The 18,413-nt window shown below is 47.6% G+C and overlaps 1 protein-coding gene across 1 annotated transcript in view; it reads right to left on the bottom strand.

Moving 5' to 3' along the window:
• The window catches only part of otog (otogelin), a 160,282-nt gene that overhangs the window by 128,862 nt on the left and 13,007 nt on the right, over window positions 1-18,413 (bottom strand). The window contains 1 exon segment of the mRNA XM_064983780.1: window positions 15,567-15,775. Within this exon segment, the coding sequence (XP_064839852.1) occupies window positions 15,567-15,775 (209 nt within the window).

Below are 18,413 nucleotides of genomic sequence, written 5' to 3'. Positions count from 1 at the left end.
TACTGTTCTCTCTTTCTGTTCCTTACCGTAGCTGGTCTTCAGTCCCTCTCTACTGTTTCTCTTTCTCTGTTCTTACCGTAGCTGGTCTTCAGTCCCTCCTCTACTGTTCTCTCTTTCTCTGTTCTTACCGTAGCTGGTCTTTAGGTCATCCTCTACTGTTCTCTCTTTCTCTGTTCTTACCGTAGCTGGTCTTCAGTCCCTCCTCTACTGTTCTCTCTTTCTCTGTTCTTACCGTAGCTGGTCTTCAGTCCATCCTCTACTGTTCTCTCTTTCTCTGTTCTTACCGTAGCTGGTCTTCAGTCCCTCCTCTACTGTTCTCTCTTTCTCTGTTCTTACCGTAGCTGGTCTTCAGTCCCCCTCTACTGTTCTCTCTTTCTCTGTTCTTACCGTAGCTGGTCTTCAGTCCCCCTCTACTGTTCTCTCTTTCTCTGTTCTTACCGTAGCTGGTCTTCAGTCCCTCCTCTACTGTTCTCTCTTTCTCTGTTCTTACCGTAGCTGGTCTTCAGTCCCTCCTCTACTGTTCTCTCTTTCTCTGTTCTTACCGTAGCTGGTCTTCAGTCCTCCTCTACTGTTCTCTCTTTCTCTGTTCTTACCGTAGCTGGTCTTCAGTCCCTCCTCTACTGTTCTCTCTTTCTCTGTTCTTACCGTAGCTGGTCTTCAGTCCCTCCTCTACTGTTCTCTCTTTCTCTGTTCTTACCGTAGCTGGTCTTCAGTCCCTCCTCTACTGTTCTCTCTTCCTCTGTTCTTACCGTAGCTGGTCTTCAGTCTCTCCTCTACTGTTCTCTCTTTCTCTGTTCTTACCGTAGCTGGTCTTCAGTCCCCCCTCTACTGTTCTCTCTTTCTCTGTTCTACCGTAGCTGGTCTTCAGTCCCTCCTCTACTGTTCTCTCTTTCTCTGTTCTTACCGTAGCTGGTCTTCAGTCCCTCCTCTACTGTTCTCTCTTTCTCTGTTCTTACCGTAGCTGGTCTTCAGTCCCTCCTCTACTGTTCTCTCTTTCTCTGTTCCTTACCGTAGCTGGTCTTCAGTCCCTCCTCTACTGTTCTCTCTTTCTCTGTTCTTACCGTAGCTGGTCTTCAGTCCCTCCTCTACTGTTCTCTCTTTCTCTGTTCTTACCGTAGCTGGTCTTTAGGTCATCCTCTACTGTTCTCTCATTCTCTGTTCTTACCGTAGTCTTGGTCCCTCCTCTACTGTTCTCTCTCTTTCTCTGTTCTTACCGTAGCTGGTCTTCAGTCCCCCTCTACTGTTCTCTCTTTCTCTGTTCTTACCGTAGCTGGTCTTCAGTCCCTCCTCTACTGTTCTCTCTTTCTCTGTTCTTACCGTAGCTGGTCTTCAGTCCCCCTCTACTGTTCTCTCTTTCTCTGTTCTTACAGTAGCTGGTCTTCAGTCCCCCCTCTACTGTTCTCTCTTTCTCTGTTCTTACCGTAGCTGGTCTTCAGTCCCTCCTCTACTGTTCTCTCTTTCTCTGTTCTTACCGTAGCTGGTCTTCAGTCCCTCCTCTACTGTTCTCTCTTTCTCTGTTCTTACCGTAGCTGGTCTTCAGTCCCTCCTCTACTGTTCTCTCTTTCTCTGTTCTTACCGTAGCTGGTCTTCAGTCCCTCCTCTACTGTTCTCTCTTTCTCTGTTCTTACCGTAGCTGGTCTTCAGTCCCTCCTCTACTGTTCTCTACTGTTTCTCTGTTCTTACCGTAGCTGGTCTTCAGTCCCTCCTCTACTGTTCTCTCTTTCTCGTTCTTCGTGTTCTTACCGTAGCTGGTCTTCAGTCCCTCCTCTACTGTTCTCTCTTTCTCTGTTCTTACCGTAGCTGGTCTTCAGTCCCTCCTCTACTGTTCTCTCTTTCTCTGTTCTTACCGTAGCTGGTCTTCAGTCCCTCCTCTACTGTTCTCTCTTTCTCTGTTCTTACCGTAGCTGGTCTTCAGTCCCTCCTCTACTGTTCTCTCTTTCTCTGTTCTTACCGTAGCTGGTCTTCAGTCCCTCCTCTACTGTTCTCTCTTTCTCTGTTCTTACCGTAGCTGGTCTTCAGTCCCTCCTCTACTGTTCTCTCTTTCTCTGTTCTTACCGTAGCTGGTCTTCAGTCCCTCCTCTACTGTTCTCTCTTTCTCTGTTCTTACCGTAGCTGGTCTTCAGTCCCTCCTCTACTGTTCTCTCTTTCTCTGTTCTTACCGTAGCTGGTCTTCAGTCCCTCCTCTACTGTTCTCTCTTTCTCTGTTCTTACCGTAGCTGGTCTTCAGTCCCTCCTCTACTGTTCTCTCTTTCTCTGTTCTTACCGTAGCTGGTCTTCAGTCCCAGTCCTCTACTGTTCTCTCTTTCTCTGTTCTTACCGTAGCTGGTCTTCAGTCCCTCCTCTACTGTTCTCTCTTTCTCTGTTCTTACCGTAGCTGGTCTTCAGTCCCTCCTCTACTGTTCTCTCTTTCTCTGTTCTTACCGTAGCTGGTCTTCAGTCCCTCCTCTACTGTTCTCTCTTTCTCTGTTCTTACCGTAGCTGGTCTTCAGTCCCTCCTCTACTGTTCTCTCTTTCTCTGTTCTTACCGTAGCTGGTCTTCAGTCCCTCCTCTACTGTTCTCTCTTTCTCTGTTCTTACCGTAGCTGGTCTTCAGTCCCTCCTCTACTGTTCTCTCTTTCTCTGTTCTTACCGTAGCTGGTCTTCAGTCCCTCCTCCACTGTTCTCTCTTTCTCTGTTCTTACCGTAGCTGGTCTTCAGTCCCTCCTCTACTGTTCTCTCTTTCTCTGTTCTTACCGTAGCTGGTCTTCAGTCCCTCCTCTACTGTTCTCTCTTTCTCTGTTCTTACCGTAGCTGGTCTTCAGTCCCTCCTCTACTGTTCTCTCTTTCTCTGTTCTTACCGTAGCTGGTCTTCAGTCCCTCCTCTACTGTTCTCTCTTTCTCTGTTCTTACCGTAGCTGGTCTTCAGTCTTCACTGTTCCTCTCTGTTCTTCTACTGTTCTCTCTTTCTCTGTTCTTACCGTAGCTGGTCTTCAGTCCCTCCTCTACTGTTCTCTCTTTCTCTGTTCTTACCGTAGCTGGTCTTCAGTCCCTCCTCTACTGTTCTCTCTTACTCTGTTCTTTGTGTGGCTGGTCTTCAGTCCCTCCTCTACTGTTCTCTCTTTCTCTGTTCTTACCGTAGCTGGTCTTCAGTCCCTCCTCTACTGTTCTCTCTTTCTCTGTTCTTACCGTAGCTGGTCTTCAGTCCCTCCTCTACTGTTCTCTCTTTCTCTGTTCTTACCGTAGCTGGTCTTCAGTCCCTCCTCTACTGTTCTCTCTTTCTTTCTCTGTTCTTACCGTAGCTGGTCTTCAGTCCCTCCTCTACTGTCCTCTCTTTCTCTTTTCTTACCGTAGCTGGTCTTCAGTCCCTCCTCTACTGTTCTCTCTTTCTCTGTTCTTACCGTAGCTGGTCTTCAGTCCCTCCTCTACTGTTCTCTCTTTCTCTGTTCTTACCGTAGCTGGTCTTCAGTCCCTCCTCTACTGTTCTCTCTTTCTCTGTTCTTACCGTAGCTGGTCTTCAGTCCCTCCTCTACTGTCTCTCTTTCTCTGTTCTTACCGTAGCTGGTCTTCAGTCCCTCCTCTACTGTTCTCTCTTTCTCTGTTCTTACCGTAGCTGGTCTTCAGTCCCTCCTCTACTGTCCTCTCTTTCTCTGTTCTTACCGTAGCTGGTCTTCAGTCCCTCCTCTACTGTTCTCTCTTTCTCTGTTCTTACCGTAGCTGGTCTTCAGTCCCTCCTCTACTGTTCTCTCTTTCTCTGTTCTTACCGTAGCTGGTCTTCAGTCCCTCCTCTACTGTTCTCTCTTTCTCTGTTCTTACCGTAGCTGGTCTTCAGTCCCTCCTCTACTGTTCTCTCTTTCTCTGTTCTTACCGTAGCTGGTCTTTAGGTCATCCCCTACTGTTCTCTCTTTCTCTGTTCTTACCGTAGCTGGTCTTCAGTCCCCCCTCTACTGTTCTCTCTTTCTCTGTTCTTACCGTAGCTGGTCTTCAGTCTCTACTGTTCTCTCTTTCTCTGTTCTTACCGTAGCTGGTCTTCAGTCCCTCCTCTACTGTTCTCTCTTTCTCTGTTCTTACCGTAGCTGGTCTTCAGTCCCTCCTCTACTGTTCTCTCTCTTTCTCTGTTCTTACCGTAGCTGGTCTTCAGTCCCTCCTCTACTGTTCTCTCTTTCTCTGTTCTTACCGTAGCTGGTCTTCAGTCCCCCCTCTACTGTTCTCTCTTTCTCTGTTCTTACCGTAGCTGGTCATCAGTCCATCCTCTACTGTTCTCTCTTTCTCTGTTCTTACCGTAGCTGGTCTTCAGTCCCTCCTCTACTGTTCTCTCTTTCTCTGTTCTTACCGTAGCTGGTCTTTAGGTCATCCCCTACTGTTCTCTCTTTCTCTGTTCTTACCGTAGCTGGTCTTCAGTCCCCCCTCTACTGTTCTCTCTTTCTCTGTTCTTACCGTAGCTGGTCTTCAGTCTCTCCTCTACTGTTCTCTCTTTCTCTGTTCTTACCGTAGCTGGTCTTCAGTCCCTCCTCTACTGTTCTCTCTTTCTCTGTTCTTACCGTAGCTGGTCTTCAGTCCCTCCTCTACTGTTCTCTCTTTCTCTGTTCTTACCGTAGCTGGTCTTCAGTCCCTCCTCTACTGTTCTCTCTTTCTCTGTTCTTACCGTAGCTGGTCTTCAGTCCCCCTCTACTGTTCTCTCTTTCTCTGTTCTTACCGTAGCTGGTCTTCAGTCCCTCCTCTACTGTTCTCTCTTTCTCTGTTCTTACCGTAGCTGGTCTTCAGTCCCTCCTCTACTGTTCTCTCTTTCTCTGTTCTTACCGTAGCTGGTCTTCAGTCCCTCCTCTACTGTTCTCTCTTTCTCTGTTCTTACCGTAGCTGGTCTTTAGGTCATCCTCTACTGTTCTCTCTTTCTCTGTTCTTACCGTAGCTGGTCTTCAGTCCCTCCTCTACTGTTCTCTCTTTCTCTGTTCTTACCGTAGCTGATCTTCAGTCCCTCCTCTACTGTTCTCTCTTTCTCTGTTCTTACCGTAGCTGGTCTTTAGGTCATCCTCTACTGTTCTCTCTTTCTCTGTTCTTACCGTAGCTGGTCTTCAGTCCCTCCTCTACTGTTCTCTCTTTCTCTGTTCTTACCGTAGCTGGTCTTCAGTCCCTCCTCTACTGTTCTCTCTTTCTCTGTTCTTACCATAGCTGGTCTTTAGGTCATCCTCTACTGTTCTCTCTTTCTCTGTTCTTACCGTAGCTGGTCTTCAGTCCCTCCTCTACTGTTCTCTCTTTCTCTGTTCTTACCGTAGCTGGTCTTCAGTCCCTCCTCTACTGTTCTCTCTTTCTCTGTTCTTACCGTAGCTGGTCTTTAGGTCATCCTCTACTGTTCTCTCTTTCTCTGTTCTTACCGTAGCTGGTCATCAGTCCATCCTCTACTGTTCTCTCTTTCTCTGTTCTTACCGTAGCTGGTCTTCAGTCCCCCTCTACTGTTCTCTCATTCTCTGTTCTTACCGTAGCTGGTCTTCAGTCCCTCCTCTACTGTTCTCTCTTTCTCTGTTCTTAAAGTAGCTGGTCTTTAGGTCATCCTCTACTGTTCTCTCTTTCTCTGTTCTTACCGTAGCTGGTCTTCAGTCCCTCCTCTACTGTTCTCTCTTTCTCTGTTCTTACCGTAGCTGGTCTTCAGTCCCCCTCTACTGTTCTCTCATTCTCTGTTCTTACCGTAGCTGGTCTTCAGTCCCCCTCTACTGTTCTCTCATTCTCTGTTCTTACCGTAGCTGGTCTTCAGTCCCTCCTCTACTGTTCTCTCTTTCTCTGTTCTTAAAGTAGCTGGTCTTTAGGTCATCCTCTACTGTTCTCTCTTTCTCTGTTCTTACCGTAGCTGGTCTTCAGTCCCTCCTCTACTGTTCTCTCTTTCTCTGTTCTTACCGTAGCTGGTCTTCAGTCCCCCTCTACTGTTCTCTCATTCTCTGTTCTTACCGTAGCTGGTCTTCAGTCCCTCCTCTACTGTTCTCTCTTTCTCTGTTCTTACCGTAGCTGGTCTTCAGTACCCTCCTCTACTGTTCTCTCTTTCTCTGTTCTTGCCGTAGCTGGTCTTCAGTCCCTCCTCTACTGTTCTCTCTTTCTCTGTTCTTACCGTAGCTGGTCTTCAGTCCCTCCTCTACTGTTCTCTCTGTCTCTGTTCTTACCGTAGCTGGTCTTCAGTCCCTCCTCTACTGTTCTCTCATTCTCTGTTCTTACCGTAGCTGGTCTTCAGTCCCCCCTCTACTGTTCTCTCATTCTCTGTTCTTACCGTAGCTCGTCATCAGTCCCTCCTCTATTGTTCTCTCTTTCTCTGTTCTTACCGTAGCTGGTCTTCAGTCCCTCCTCTACTGTTCTCTCTTTCTCTGTTCTTACCGTAGCTGGTCTTTAGGTCATCCTCCACTGTTCTCTATTTCTCTGTTCTTACCGTAGCTGGTCATCAGTCCATCCTCTACTGTTCTCTCTTTCTCTGTTCTTACCGTAGCTGGTCTTCAGTCCCTACTCTACTGTTCTCTCTTTCTCTGTTCTTACCGTAGCTGGTCTTTAGGTCATCCCCTACTGTTCTCTCTTTCTCTGTTCTTACCGTAGCTGGTCTTCAGTCCCCCCTCTACTGTTCTCTCTTTCTCTGTTCTTACCGTAGCTGGTCTTCAGTCTCTACTGTTCTCTCTTTCTCTGTTCTTACCGTAGCTGGTCTTCAGTCCCTCCTCTACTGTTCTCTCTTTCTCTGTTCTTACCGTAGCTGGTCTTCAGTCCCTCCTCTACTGTTCTCTCTTTCTCTGTTCTTACCGTAGCTGGTCTTCAGTCCCTCCTCTACTGTTCTCTCTTTCTCTGTTCTTACCGTAGCTGGTCTTCAGTCCCCCCTCTACTGTTCTCTCTTTCTCTGTTCTTACCGTAGCTGGTCATCAGTCCATCCTCTACTGTTCTCTCTTTCTCTGTTCTTACCGTAGCTGGTCTTCAGTCCCTACTCTACTGTTCTCTCTTTCTCTGTTCTTACCGTAGCTGGTCTTTAGGTCATCCAGTACTGTTCTCTCTTTCTCTGTTCTTACCGTAGCTGGTCTTCAGTCCCCCCTCTACTGTTCTCTCTTTCTCTGTTCTTACCGTAGCTGGTCTTCAGTCTCTCCTCTACTGTTCTCTCTTTCTCTGTTCTTACCGTAGCTGGTCTTCAGTCCCTCCTCTACTGTTCTCTCTTTCTCTGTTCTTACCGTAGCTGGTCTTCAGTCCCTCCTCTACTGTTCTCTCTTTCTCTGTTCTTACCGTAGCTGGTCTTCAGTCCCTCCTCTACTGTTCTCTCTTTCTCTGTTCTTACCGTAGCTGGTCTTCAGTCCCCCTCTACTGTTCTCTCTTTCTCTGTTCTTACCGTAGCTGGTCTTCAGTCCCTCCTCTACTGTTCTCTCTTTCTCTGTTCTTACCGTAGCTGGTCTTCAGTCCCTCCTCTACTGTTCTCTCTTTCTCTGTTCTTACCGTAGCTGGTCTTCAGTCCCTCCTCTACTGTTCTCTCTTTCTCTGTTCTTACCGTAGCTGGTCTTTAGGTCATCCTCTACTGTTCTCTCTTTCTCTGTTCTTACCGTAGCTGGTCTTCAGTCCCTCCTCTACTGTTCTCTCTTTCTCTGTTCTTACCGTAGCTGATCTTCAGTCCCTCCTCTACTGTTCTCTCTTTCTCTGTTCTTACCGTAGCTGGTCTTTAGGTCATCCTCTACTGTTTCTCTCTTTCTCTGTTCTTACCGTAGCTGGTCTTCAGTCCCTCCTCTACTGTTCTCTCTTTCTCTGTTCTTACCGTAGCTGGTCTTCAGTCCCTCCTCTACTGTTCTCTCTTTCTCTGTTCTTACCATAGCTGGTCTTTAGGTCATCCTCTACTGTTCTCTCTTTCTCTGTTCTTACCGTAGCTGGTCTTCAGTCCCTCCTCTACTGTTCTCTCTTTCTCTGTTCTTACCGTAGCTGGTCTTCAGTCCCTCCTCTACTGTTCTCTCTTTCTCTGTTCTTACCGTAGCTGGTCTTTAGGTCATCCTCTACTGTTCTCTCTTTCTCTGTTCTTACCGTAGCTGGTCATCAGTCCATCCTCTACTGTTCTCTCTTTTCTGTTCTTACCGTAGCTGGTCTTCAGTCCCCTCTACTGTTCTCTCATTCTCTGTTCTTACCGTAGCTGGTCTTCAGTCCCTCCTCTACTGTTCTCTCTTTCTCTGTTCTTAAAGTAGCTGGTCTTTAGGTCATCCTCTACTGTTCTCTCTTTCTCTGTTCTTACCGTAGCTGGTCTTCAGTCCCTCCTCTACTGTTCTCTCTTTCTCTGTTCTTACCGTAGCTGGTCTTCAGTCCCCCTCTACTGTTCTCTCATTTACTGTTCTTACCGTAGCTGGTCTTCAGTCCCTCCTCTACTGTTCTCTCTTTCTCTGTTCTTACCGTAGCTGGTCTTCAGTCCCTCCTCTACTGTTCTCTCTTTCTCTGTTCTTACCGTAGCTGGTCTTCAGTCCCTCCTCTACTGTTCTCTCTTTCTCTGTTCTTACCGTAGCTGGTCTTCAGTCCCTCCTCTACTGTTCTCTCTGTCTCTGTTCTTACCGTAGCTGGTCTTCAGTCCCTCCTCTACTGTTCTCTCATTCTCTGTTCTTACCGTAGCTGGTCTTCAGTCCCCCCTCTACTGTTCTCTCATTCTCTGTTCTTACCGTAGCTCGTCATCAGTCCCTCCTCTATTGTTCTCTCTTTCTCTGTTCTTACCGTAGCTGGTCTTCAGTCCCTCCTCTACTGTTCTCTCTTTCTCTGTTCTTACCGTAGCTGGTCTTTAGGTCATCCTCCACTGTTCTCTATTTCTCTGTTCTTACCGTAGCTGGTCTTCAGTCCCTCCTCTACTGTTCTCTCTTTCTCTGTTCTTACCGTAGCTGGTCTTCAGTCCCTCCTCTACTGTTCTCTCTGTCTCTGTTCTTACAGTAGCTGGTCTTCAGTCCCCCCTCTACTGTTCTCTCTTTCTCTGTTCTTACCATAGCTGGTCTTCAGTCTCTCCTCTACTGTTCTCTCTTTCTCTGTTCTTACCGTAGCTGGTCTTCAGTCTCTCCTCTACTGTTCTCTCTTTCTCTGTTCTTACCATAGCTGGTCTTTAGGTCATCCTCTACTGTTCTCTCTTTCTCTGTTCTTACCGTAGCTGGTCTTCAGTCCCTCCTCTACTGTTCTCTCTTTCTCTGTTCTTACCGTAGCTGGTCTTCAGTCTCTCCTCTACTGTTCTCTCTTTCTCTGTTCTTACCGTAGCTGGTCTTCAGTCCCTCCTCTACTGTTCTCTCTTTCTCTGTTCTTACCGTAGCTGGTCTTCAGTCCCTCCTCTACTGTTCTCTCTTTCTCTGTTCTTACCGTAGCTGGTCTTCAGTCCCTCCTCTACTGTTCTCTCTTTCTCTGTTCTTACCGTAGCTGGTCTTCAGTCCCCTCTACTGTTCTCTCTTTCTCTGTTCTTACCGTAGCTGGTCTTCAGTCCCTCCTCTACTGTTCTCTCTTTCTCTGTTCTTACCGTAGCTGGTCTTCAGTCCCTCCTCTACTGTTCTCTCTTTCTCTGTTCTTACCGTAGCTGGTCTTCAGTCCCTCCTCTACTGTTCTCTCTTTCTCTGTTCTTACCGTAGCTGGTCTTTAGGTCATCCTCTACTGTTCTCTCTTTTCTCTGTTCTTACCGTAGCTGGTCTTCAGTCCCTCCTCTACTGTTCTCTCTTTCTCTGTTCTTACCGTAGCTGATCTTCAGTCCCTCCTCTACTGTTCTCTCTTTCTCTGTTCTTACCGTAGCTGGTCTTTAGGTCATCCTCTACTGTTCTCTCTTTCTCTGTTCTTACCGTAGCTGGTCTTCAGTCCCTCCTCTACTGTTCTCTCTTTCTCTGTTCTTACCGTAGCTGGTCTTCAGTCCCTCCTCTACTGTTCTCTCTTTCTCTGTTCTTACCATAGCTGGTCTTTAGGTCATCCTCTACTGTTCTCTCTTTCTCTGTTCTTACCGTAGCTGGTCTTCAGTCCCTCCTCTACTGTTCTCTCTTTCTCTGTTCTTACCGTAGCTGGTCTTCAGTCCCTCCTCTACTGTTCTCTCTTTCTCTGTTCTTATCGTAGCTGGTCTTTAGGTCATCCTCTACTGTTCTCTCTTTCTCTGTTCTTACCGTAGCTGGTCATCAGTCCATCCTCTACTGTTCTCTCTTTCTCTGTTCTTACCGTAGCTGGTCTTCAGTCCCCTCTACTGTTCTCTCATTCTCTGTTCTTACCGTAGCTGGTCTTCAGTCCCTCCTCTACTGTTCTCTCTTTCTCTGTTCTTACCGTAGCTGGTCTTTAGGTCATCCTCTACTGTTCTCTCTTTCTCTGTTCTTACCGTAGCTGGTCTTCAGTCCCTCCTCTACTGTTCTCTCTTTCTCTGTTCTTACCGTAGCTGGTCTTCAGTCCCCTCTACTGTTCTCTCATTCTCTGTTCTTACCGTAGCTGGTCTTCAGTCCCTCCTCTACTGTTCTCTCTTTCTCTGTTCTTACCGTAGCTGGTCTTCAGTCCCTCCTCTACTGTTCTCTCTTTCTCTGTTCTTACCGTAGCTGGTCTTCAGTCCCTCCTCTACTGTTCTCTCTTTCTCTGTTCTTACCGTAGCTGGTCTTCAGTCCCTCCTCTACTGTTCTCTCTGTCTCTGTTCTTACCGTAGCTGGTCTTCAGTCCCTCCTCTACTGTTCTCTCATTCTCTGTTCTTACCGTAGCTGGTCTTCAGTCCCCCCTCTACTGTTCTCTCATTCTCTGTTCTTACCGTAGCTCGTCATCAGTCCCTCCTCTACTGTTCTCTCTTTCTCTGTTCTTACCGTAGCTGGTCTTTAGGTCATCCTCCACTGTTCTCTATTTCTCTGTTCTTACCATAGCTGGTCTTCAGTCCCTCCTCTACTGTTCTCTCTTTCTCTGTTCTTACCGTAGCTGGTCTTCAGTCCCTCCTCTACTGTTCTCTCTGTCTCTGTTCTTACCGTAGCTGGTCTTCAGTCCCTCCTCTACTGTTCTCTCTTTCTCTGTTCTTACCGTAGCTGGTCTTTAGGTCATCCTCTACTGTTCTCTCTTTCTCTGTTCTTACCGTAGCTGGTCTTCAGTCCCTCCTCTACTGTTCTCTCTTTCTCTGTTCTTACCGTAGCTGGTCTTCAGTCCCTCCTCTACTGTTCTCTCTTTCTCTGTTCTTACCGTAGCTGATCTTCAGTCTCTCCTCTACTGTTCTCTCTTTCTCTGTTCTTACCGTAGCTGGTCTTTAGGTCATCCTCTACTTTTCTCTCTGTCTCTGTTCTTACCGTAGCTGGTCTTCAGTCCCTCCTCTATTGTTCTCTCTTTCACTGTTCTTACCGTAGCTGGTCTTCAGTCCCTCCTCTACTGTTCTCTCTTCTCTGTTCTTACCGTAGCTGGTCTTCAGTCCCTCCTCTACTGTTCTCTCTTTCTCTGTTCTTACCGTAGCTGGTCTTCAGTCCCTCCTCTACTGTTCTCTCTTTCTCTGTTCTTACCGTAGCTGGTCTTCAGTCCCTCCTCTACTGTTCTCTCTTTCTCTGTTCTTACCATAGCTGGTCATCAGTCCCTCCTCTACAGTTCTCTCTTTCTCTGTTCTTACCGTAGCTGGTCTTCAGTCCCTCCTCTACTGTTCTTTCTTTCTCTGTTCTTACCGTAGCTGGTCTTTAGGTCATCCTCTACTGTTCTCTCTTTCTCTGTTCTTACTGTAGCTGGTCTTCAGTCCCTCCTCTACTGTTCTTTCTTTCTCTGTTCTTACCATAGCTGGTCTTTAGGTCATCCTCTACTGTCCTCTCTTTCTCTGTTCTTACCGTAGCTGGTCTTTAGCTCATCCTCTACTGTTCTCTCTTTCTCTGTTCTTACCGTAGCTGGTCTTCAGTCCCCCCTCTACTGTTCTCTCATTCTCTGTTCTTACCGTAGCTGGTCTTTAGGTCATCCTCTACTGTTCTCTCTTTCTCTGTTCTTACCGTAGCTGGTCTTCAGTCCCTCCTCTACTGTTCTCTCTTTCTCTGTTCTTACCGTAGCTGGTCTTCAGTCCCCCCTCTACTGTTCTCTCATTCTCTGTTCTTACCGTAGCTGGTCTTTAGGTCATCCTCTACTGTTCTCTCTTTCTCTGTTCTTACCGTAGCTGGTCTTCAGTCCCTCCTCTACTGTTCTCTCTTTCTCTGTTCTTACCATAGCTGGTCATCAGTCCCTCCTTTACTGTTCTCTCTTTCTCTGTTCTTACCGTAGCTGGTCTTTAGGTCATCCTCTACTGTTCTCTCTTTCTCTGTTCCTCCGTAGCTGGTCTTTAGGTCATCCTCTACTGTTCTCTCTTTCTCTGTTCTTACCATAGCTGGTCATCAGTCCCTCCTTTACTGTTCTCTTTTTCTCTGTTCTTACCGTAGCTGGTCTTTAGGTCATCCTCTACTGTTCTCTCTTTCTCTGTTCCTCCGTAGCTGGTCTTTAGGTCATCCTCTACTGTTCTCTCTTTCTCTGTTCCTCCGTAGCTGGTCTTTAGGTCATCCTCTACTGTTCTCTCTTTCTCTGTTCTTACCATAGCTGGTCATCAGTCCCTCCTTTACTGTTCTCTTTTTCTCTGTTCTTACCGTAGCTGGTCTTTAGGTCATCCTCTACTGTTCTCTCTTTCTCTGTTCCTCCGTAGCTGGTCTTTAGGTCATCCTCTACTGTTCTCTCTTTCTCTGTTCTTACCGTAGCTGGTCTTCAGTCCCTCCTCTACTGTTCTCTCTTTCTCTGTTCTTACCGTAGCTGGTCTTCAGTCCCTCCTCTACTGTTCTCTCTTTCTCTGTTCTTACCGTAGCTGGTCTTTAGGTCATCCTCTACTGTTCTCTCTTTCTCTGTTCTTACCGTAGCTGGTCTTCAGTCCCTCCTCTACTGTTCTCTCTTTCTCTGTTCTTACCGTAGCTGATCTTCAGTCCCTCCTCTACTGTTCTCTCTTTCTCTGTTCTTACCGTAGCTGGTCTTTAGGTCATCCTCTACTGTTCTCTCTTTCTCTGTTCTTACCGTAGCTGGTCTTCAGTCCCTCCTCTACTGTTCTCTCTTTCTCTGTTCTTACCGTAGCTGGTCTTCAGTCCCTCCTCTACTGTTCTCTCTTTCTCTGTTCTTACCATAGCTGGTCTTTAGGTCATCCTCTACTGTTCTCTCTTTCTCTGTTCTTACCGTAGCTGGTCTTCAGTCCCTCCTCTACTGTTCTCTCTTTCTCTGTTCTTACCGTAGCTGGTCTTCAGTCCCTCCTCTACTGTTCTCTCTCTTTCTCTGTTCTTATCGTAGCTGGTCTTTAGGTCATCCTCTACTGTTCTCTCTTTCTCTGTTCTTACCGTAGCTGGTCATCAGTCCATCCTCTACTGTTCTCTCTTTCTCTGTTCTTACCGTAGCTGGTCTTCAGTCCCCCTCTACTGTTCTCTCATTCTCTGTTCTTACCGTAGCTGGTCTTCAGTCCCTCCTCTACTGTTCTCTCTTTCTCTGTTCTTACCGTAGCTGGTCTTTAGGTCATCCTCTACTGTTCTCTCTTTCTCTGTTCTTACCGTAGCTGGTCTTCAGTCCCTCCTCTACTGTTCTCTCTTTCTCTGTTCTTACCGTAGCTGGTCTTCAGTCCCCCTCTACTGTTCTCTCATTCTCTGTTCTTACCGTAGCTGGTCTTCAGTCCCTCCTCTACTGTTCTCTCTTTCTCTGTTCTTACCGTAGCTGGTCTTCAGTCCCTCCTCTACTGTTCTCTCTTTCTCTGTTCTTACCGTAGCTGGTCTTCAGTCCCTCCTCTACTGTTCTCTCTTTCTCTGTTCTTACCGTAGCTGGTCTTCAGTCCCTCCTCTACTGTTCTCTCTGTCTCTGTTCTTACCGTAGCTGGTCTTCAGTCCCTCCTCTACTGTTCTCTCATTCTCTGTTCTTACCGTAGCTGGTCTTCAGTCCCCCCTCTACTGTTCTCTCATTCTCTGTTCTTACCGTAGCTCGTCATCAGTCCCTCCTCTACTGTTCTCTCTTTCTCTGTTCTTACCGTAGCTGGTCTTTAGGTCATCCTCCACTGTTCTCTATTTCTCTGTTCTTACCATAGCTGGTCTTCAGTCCCTCCTCTACTGTTCTCTCTTTCTCTGTTCTTACCGTAGCTGGTCTTCAGTCCCTCCTCTACTGTTCTCTCTGTCTCTGTTCTTACCGTAGCTGGTCTTCAGTCCCTCCTCTACTGTTCTCTCTTTCTCTGTTCTTACCGTAGCTGGTCTTTAGGTCATCCTCTACTGTTCTCTCTTTCTCTGTTCTTACCGTAGCTGGTCTTCAGTCCCTCCTCTACTGTTCTCTCTTTCTCTGTTCTTACCGTAGCTGGTCTTCAGTCCCTCCTCTACTGTTCTCTCTTTCTCTGTTCTTACCGTAGCTGATCTTCAGTCTCTCCTCTACTGTTCTCTCTTTCTCTGTTCTTACCGTAGCTGGTCTTTAGGTCATCCTCTACTTTTCTCTCTGTCTCTGTTCTTACCGTAGCTGGTCTTCAGTCCCTCCTCTATTGTTCTCTCTTTCACTGTTCTTACCGTAGCTGGTCTTCAGTCCCTCCTCTATTGTTCTCTCTTTCTCTGTTCTTACCGTAGCTGGTCTTCAGTCCCTCCTCTACTGTTCTCTCTTTCTCTGTTCTTACCGTAGCTGGTCTTCAGTCCCTCCTCTACTGTTCTCTCTTTCTCTGTTCTTACCGTAGCTGGTCTTCAGTCCCTCCTCTACTGTTCTCTCTTTCTCTGTTCTTACCATAGCTGGTCATCAGTCCCTCCTCTACAGTTCTCTCTTTCTCTGTTCTTACCGTAGCTGGTCTTCAGTCCCTCCTCTACTGTTCTTTCTTTCTCTGTTCTTACCGTAGCTGGTCTTTAGGTCATCCTCTACTGTTCTCTCTTTCTCTGTTCTTACTGTAGCTGGTCTTCAGTCCCTCCTCTACTGTTCTTTCTTTCTCTGTTCTTACCATAGCTGGTCTTTAGGTCATCCTCTACTGTCCTCTCTTTCTCTGTTCTTACCGTAGCTGGTCTTTAGCTCATCCTCTACTGTTCTCTCTTTCTCTGTTCTTACCGTAGCTGGTCTTCAGTCCCCCTCTACTGTTCTCTCATTCTCTGTTCTTACCGTAGCTGGTCTTTAGGTCATCCTCTACTGTTCTCTCTTTCTCTGTTCTTACCGTAGCTGGTCTTCAGTCCCTCCTCTACTGTTCTCTCTTTCTCTGTTCTTACCGTAGCTGGTCTTCAGTCCCCCTCTACTGTTCTCTCATTCTCTGTTCTTACCGTAGCTGGTCTTTAGGTCATCCTCTACTGTTCTCTCTTTCTCTGTTCTTACCGTAGCTGGTCTTCAGTCCCTCCTCTACTGTTCTCTCTTTCTCTGTTCTTACCATAGCTGGTCATCAGTCCCTCCTTTACTGTTCTCTCTTTCTCTGTTCTTACCGTAGCTGGTCTTTAGGTCATCCTCTACTGTTCTCTCTTTCTCTGTTCCTCCGTAGCTGGTCTTTAGGTCATCCTCTACTGTTCTCTCTTTCTCTGTTCTTACCATAGCTGGTCATCAGTCCCTCCTTTACTGTTCTCTTTTTCTCTGTTCTTACCGTAGCTGGTCTTTAGGTCATCCTCTACTGTTCTCTCTTTCTCTGTTCCTCCGTAGCTGGTCTTTAGGTCATCCTCTACTGTTCTCTCTTTCTCTGTTCTTACCGTAGCTGGTCTTCAGGTCATCCTGTACGTCTGCGTTGAAGTTGCCACAGAGACCACAGGTCCTGCCCACCCACTCTGGGCTCAGCTTGATGTAGACAGAGCCACTGTGTCCGTCCCAGGCCAGGGTGAAGCCGTGTTGCTGGGTCACCAAGACATAGCGGGAGATCCTCTCCAGCTCCACGTCATGGATGTGGTGAGGCAGCTGAACACTGCATGGTGGGAGAAGGAGAGAAGGAGGAGAGGAGGATGGGAGGAGGTGAGGAGGGTGGGAAGAGGAGAGAAGGAGGACGGGAGGAGAGGAGGAGAGGAGGACAGAAGGAGGAGAGAAGGATGGGAGGAGGGGAGGAGGAGAGGAGGAGAGAAGGAGGAGAGGAGGACGGGATGAGGAGAGAAGGACGGGGGAGGAGGAGAGGGAGGACGGGAGGAGGAGAGAAGTAGGGGAAGAGGAGAGTAGGAGGAGGAGGAGGAGGAGAGGAGGTCCGGGAGGAGGTGGAGAGGAGGACGGGAGGGAGGAGAGAAAGACGGGAGGAGGAGAAAGGAGGAGAGGAGGACGGGAGGGGAGAAGGAGGACAGGAGGAGGAGAGAAGGAGGAGAGGAGGAGGGAGGAGGAGGGAGAGAAGGAGGAGAGGAGTATGGGAGGAGGAGAGAAGGAGGGGAGGAGGAGAGGAGGATGGGAGGAGGAGAGAAGGAGGAGAGGAGGATGGGAGGAGGAGAGGATGAGAGGAGGAGGAGTGGAGGATGGGAGGAGGAGAGAAGGAGGAGAGGAGGAGATAAGGAGGGGAGGAGGAGAGGAGGAGGTGGAGAGGAGGACGGGAGGAGGAGAGAAGGATGGGAGGAGGAGAGGAGGACGGGAGGAGGTGGAGAGGAGGACGAAGAGAGAAGGAGGAGAGGAGGATGGGAGGAGGAGAGGAGGATGGGCGGAGGAGAGAAGGAGGAGAGGATGAGAGGAGGAGGAGAGGAGGAGAGGAGAGGTCAAATCAGTCAACCAGGGTTCTCTAAGTGTGTACAGTCGTGGCAAAAAGTTTTGAGAATGACACAAATATTAATTTTCACAAGATTTTCTGTTTCAGTGTCTTTAGATATTTTTGTCAGATGTTACTATGGAATACTGAAGTATAATTAAAAGCATTTCATAAGTGTCAAAGGCTTTTATTGACAATTACATGAAGTTGATGCATAGAGTCAATACTTGCAGTGTTGACCCTTCTTTTTCAAGACCTCTGCAATCCACCCTGGCATGCTGTCAATTCACTTCTGGGCCACATCCTGACTGATGGCAGCCCATTCTTACAAAATCAATGTTTGGAGTTTGTCAGAACTTGTGGGGTTTTGTTTGTCCACCCGCCTCTTGAGGATTGACCACAAGATCTCAATGGGATTAAGGTCTGGGGAGTTTCCTGGCCATGGACCCAAAATATCGATGATTTGTTCCCTGAGACACTTAGTTATCACTTTTACCTCATAGCAAGGTGCTCCATCATGCTGGAAAGGGCATTGTTTGTCACCAAACTGTTCCCGGACGGTTGGGAGAAGTTGCTCTCGGAGGATGCGTTGCTACCATTCTTTATTCATGGCTGTGTTCTTAGGCAAAATTGTGAGTGAGCCCACTCCCTTGGCTGAGAAGCAACCCCACACATGAATGGTCTCAGGATGCTTTACTGTTGGCAGATGCCGCAAACAATGGGAAAAGGGATTCATCAGAGAAAATGACTTTACCCCAGTCCTCAGCAGTCCAATCCCTGTACCTTTTGCAGAATATCAGTCTGTCCCTGATGTTTTTCCTGGAGGGAAGTGGCTTCTTTGCTGCCCTTCCTGACCCCAGGCCATCCTCCAAAAGTCTTCGCCTCACTGTGCGTGCAGATGTACCACACCTTCCTGCTGCCATTGCTGAGCAAGTTATGTACTGGTGGTGCCCCGATCCCGCAGCTGAATCAACTTTAGGAGACGGTCCTGGCACTTGCTGGATTTTCTTGGGCGCCCTGAAGCCTTCTTCACAACAATTGAACCGCTCTCCTTGAAGTTCTTGATGATCCGATAAATGGTTGATTTAGGTGCAATCTTACAGGCAGCAATATCCTTGCCTGTGAAGCCCTTTTTGTGCAAAGCAATGATGACGGCACGTGTTTCCTTGCAGGTAACCATGATTGACAGAGGAAGAACAAGCACCACCCTCTTTTTAAAGCTTCCAGTCTGTTATTCGAACTGAATCAGAATGATAGAGTGCTCTCCAGCCTTGTCCTCGTCAATGGCATCATGTCAGCTGGTCCTTTTGTGGCAGGGCTGAAATGCAGTGGAAATGTTTTTTGGGGGATTCAGTTAATTTGCATGGCAAAGAGGGACTTTGCAATTAATTGCAATTCATCTGATCACACTTCATAACATTCTGGAGTTTATGCAAATTGCCATCATACAAACGGAGGCAGAAGATTTGTGAAAATGTATTTTGTGTCATTCTCAAAACGTTTGGCCACGATTGTAGGTCTTTCATTCACTCTTATTCTGGACCTCAATTAGTTGAGACAGACCAGGAGTTGGACACCTGAAAGACTGCACACCCACTACCTCTCTTTCAGTTCGGGTCAAGACCAAGACAGGGAGGGGGTGAGGGTCCGAGACCAAGTTGTCACAGTTTCTGTTCGATTTGATTGGTTACCTTGTTTTCTAGTTTCCACGGTTACCTGATCATTACGTATTGGTTTCACCTGTGGTTTAATTACCTTCTCTGTTCACCTGGGTGCCTTGCTATTTAGATTCCTCTGTTGTCCTGCATCTGTTAAGTTTCGTGTTTTGTTTAGTCTTGTGCTTTTGTTTTCCGTCAAGACTTGAAGTCAAAGATCTGGATGTACC

Source organism: Oncorhynchus masou, chromosome 2 (assembly GCF_036934945.1).
Source record: "Oncorhynchus masou masou isolate Uvic2021 chromosome 2, UVic_Omas_1.1, whole genome shotgun sequence".
In the NCBI taxonomy this organism is placed as follows: Eukaryota; Metazoa; Chordata; class Actinopteri; order Salmoniformes; family Salmonidae; genus Oncorhynchus; species Oncorhynchus masou.
Note: the sequence above shows the minus strand (reverse complement) of the source record. Positions and strands in the feature narration are given on the sequence as shown.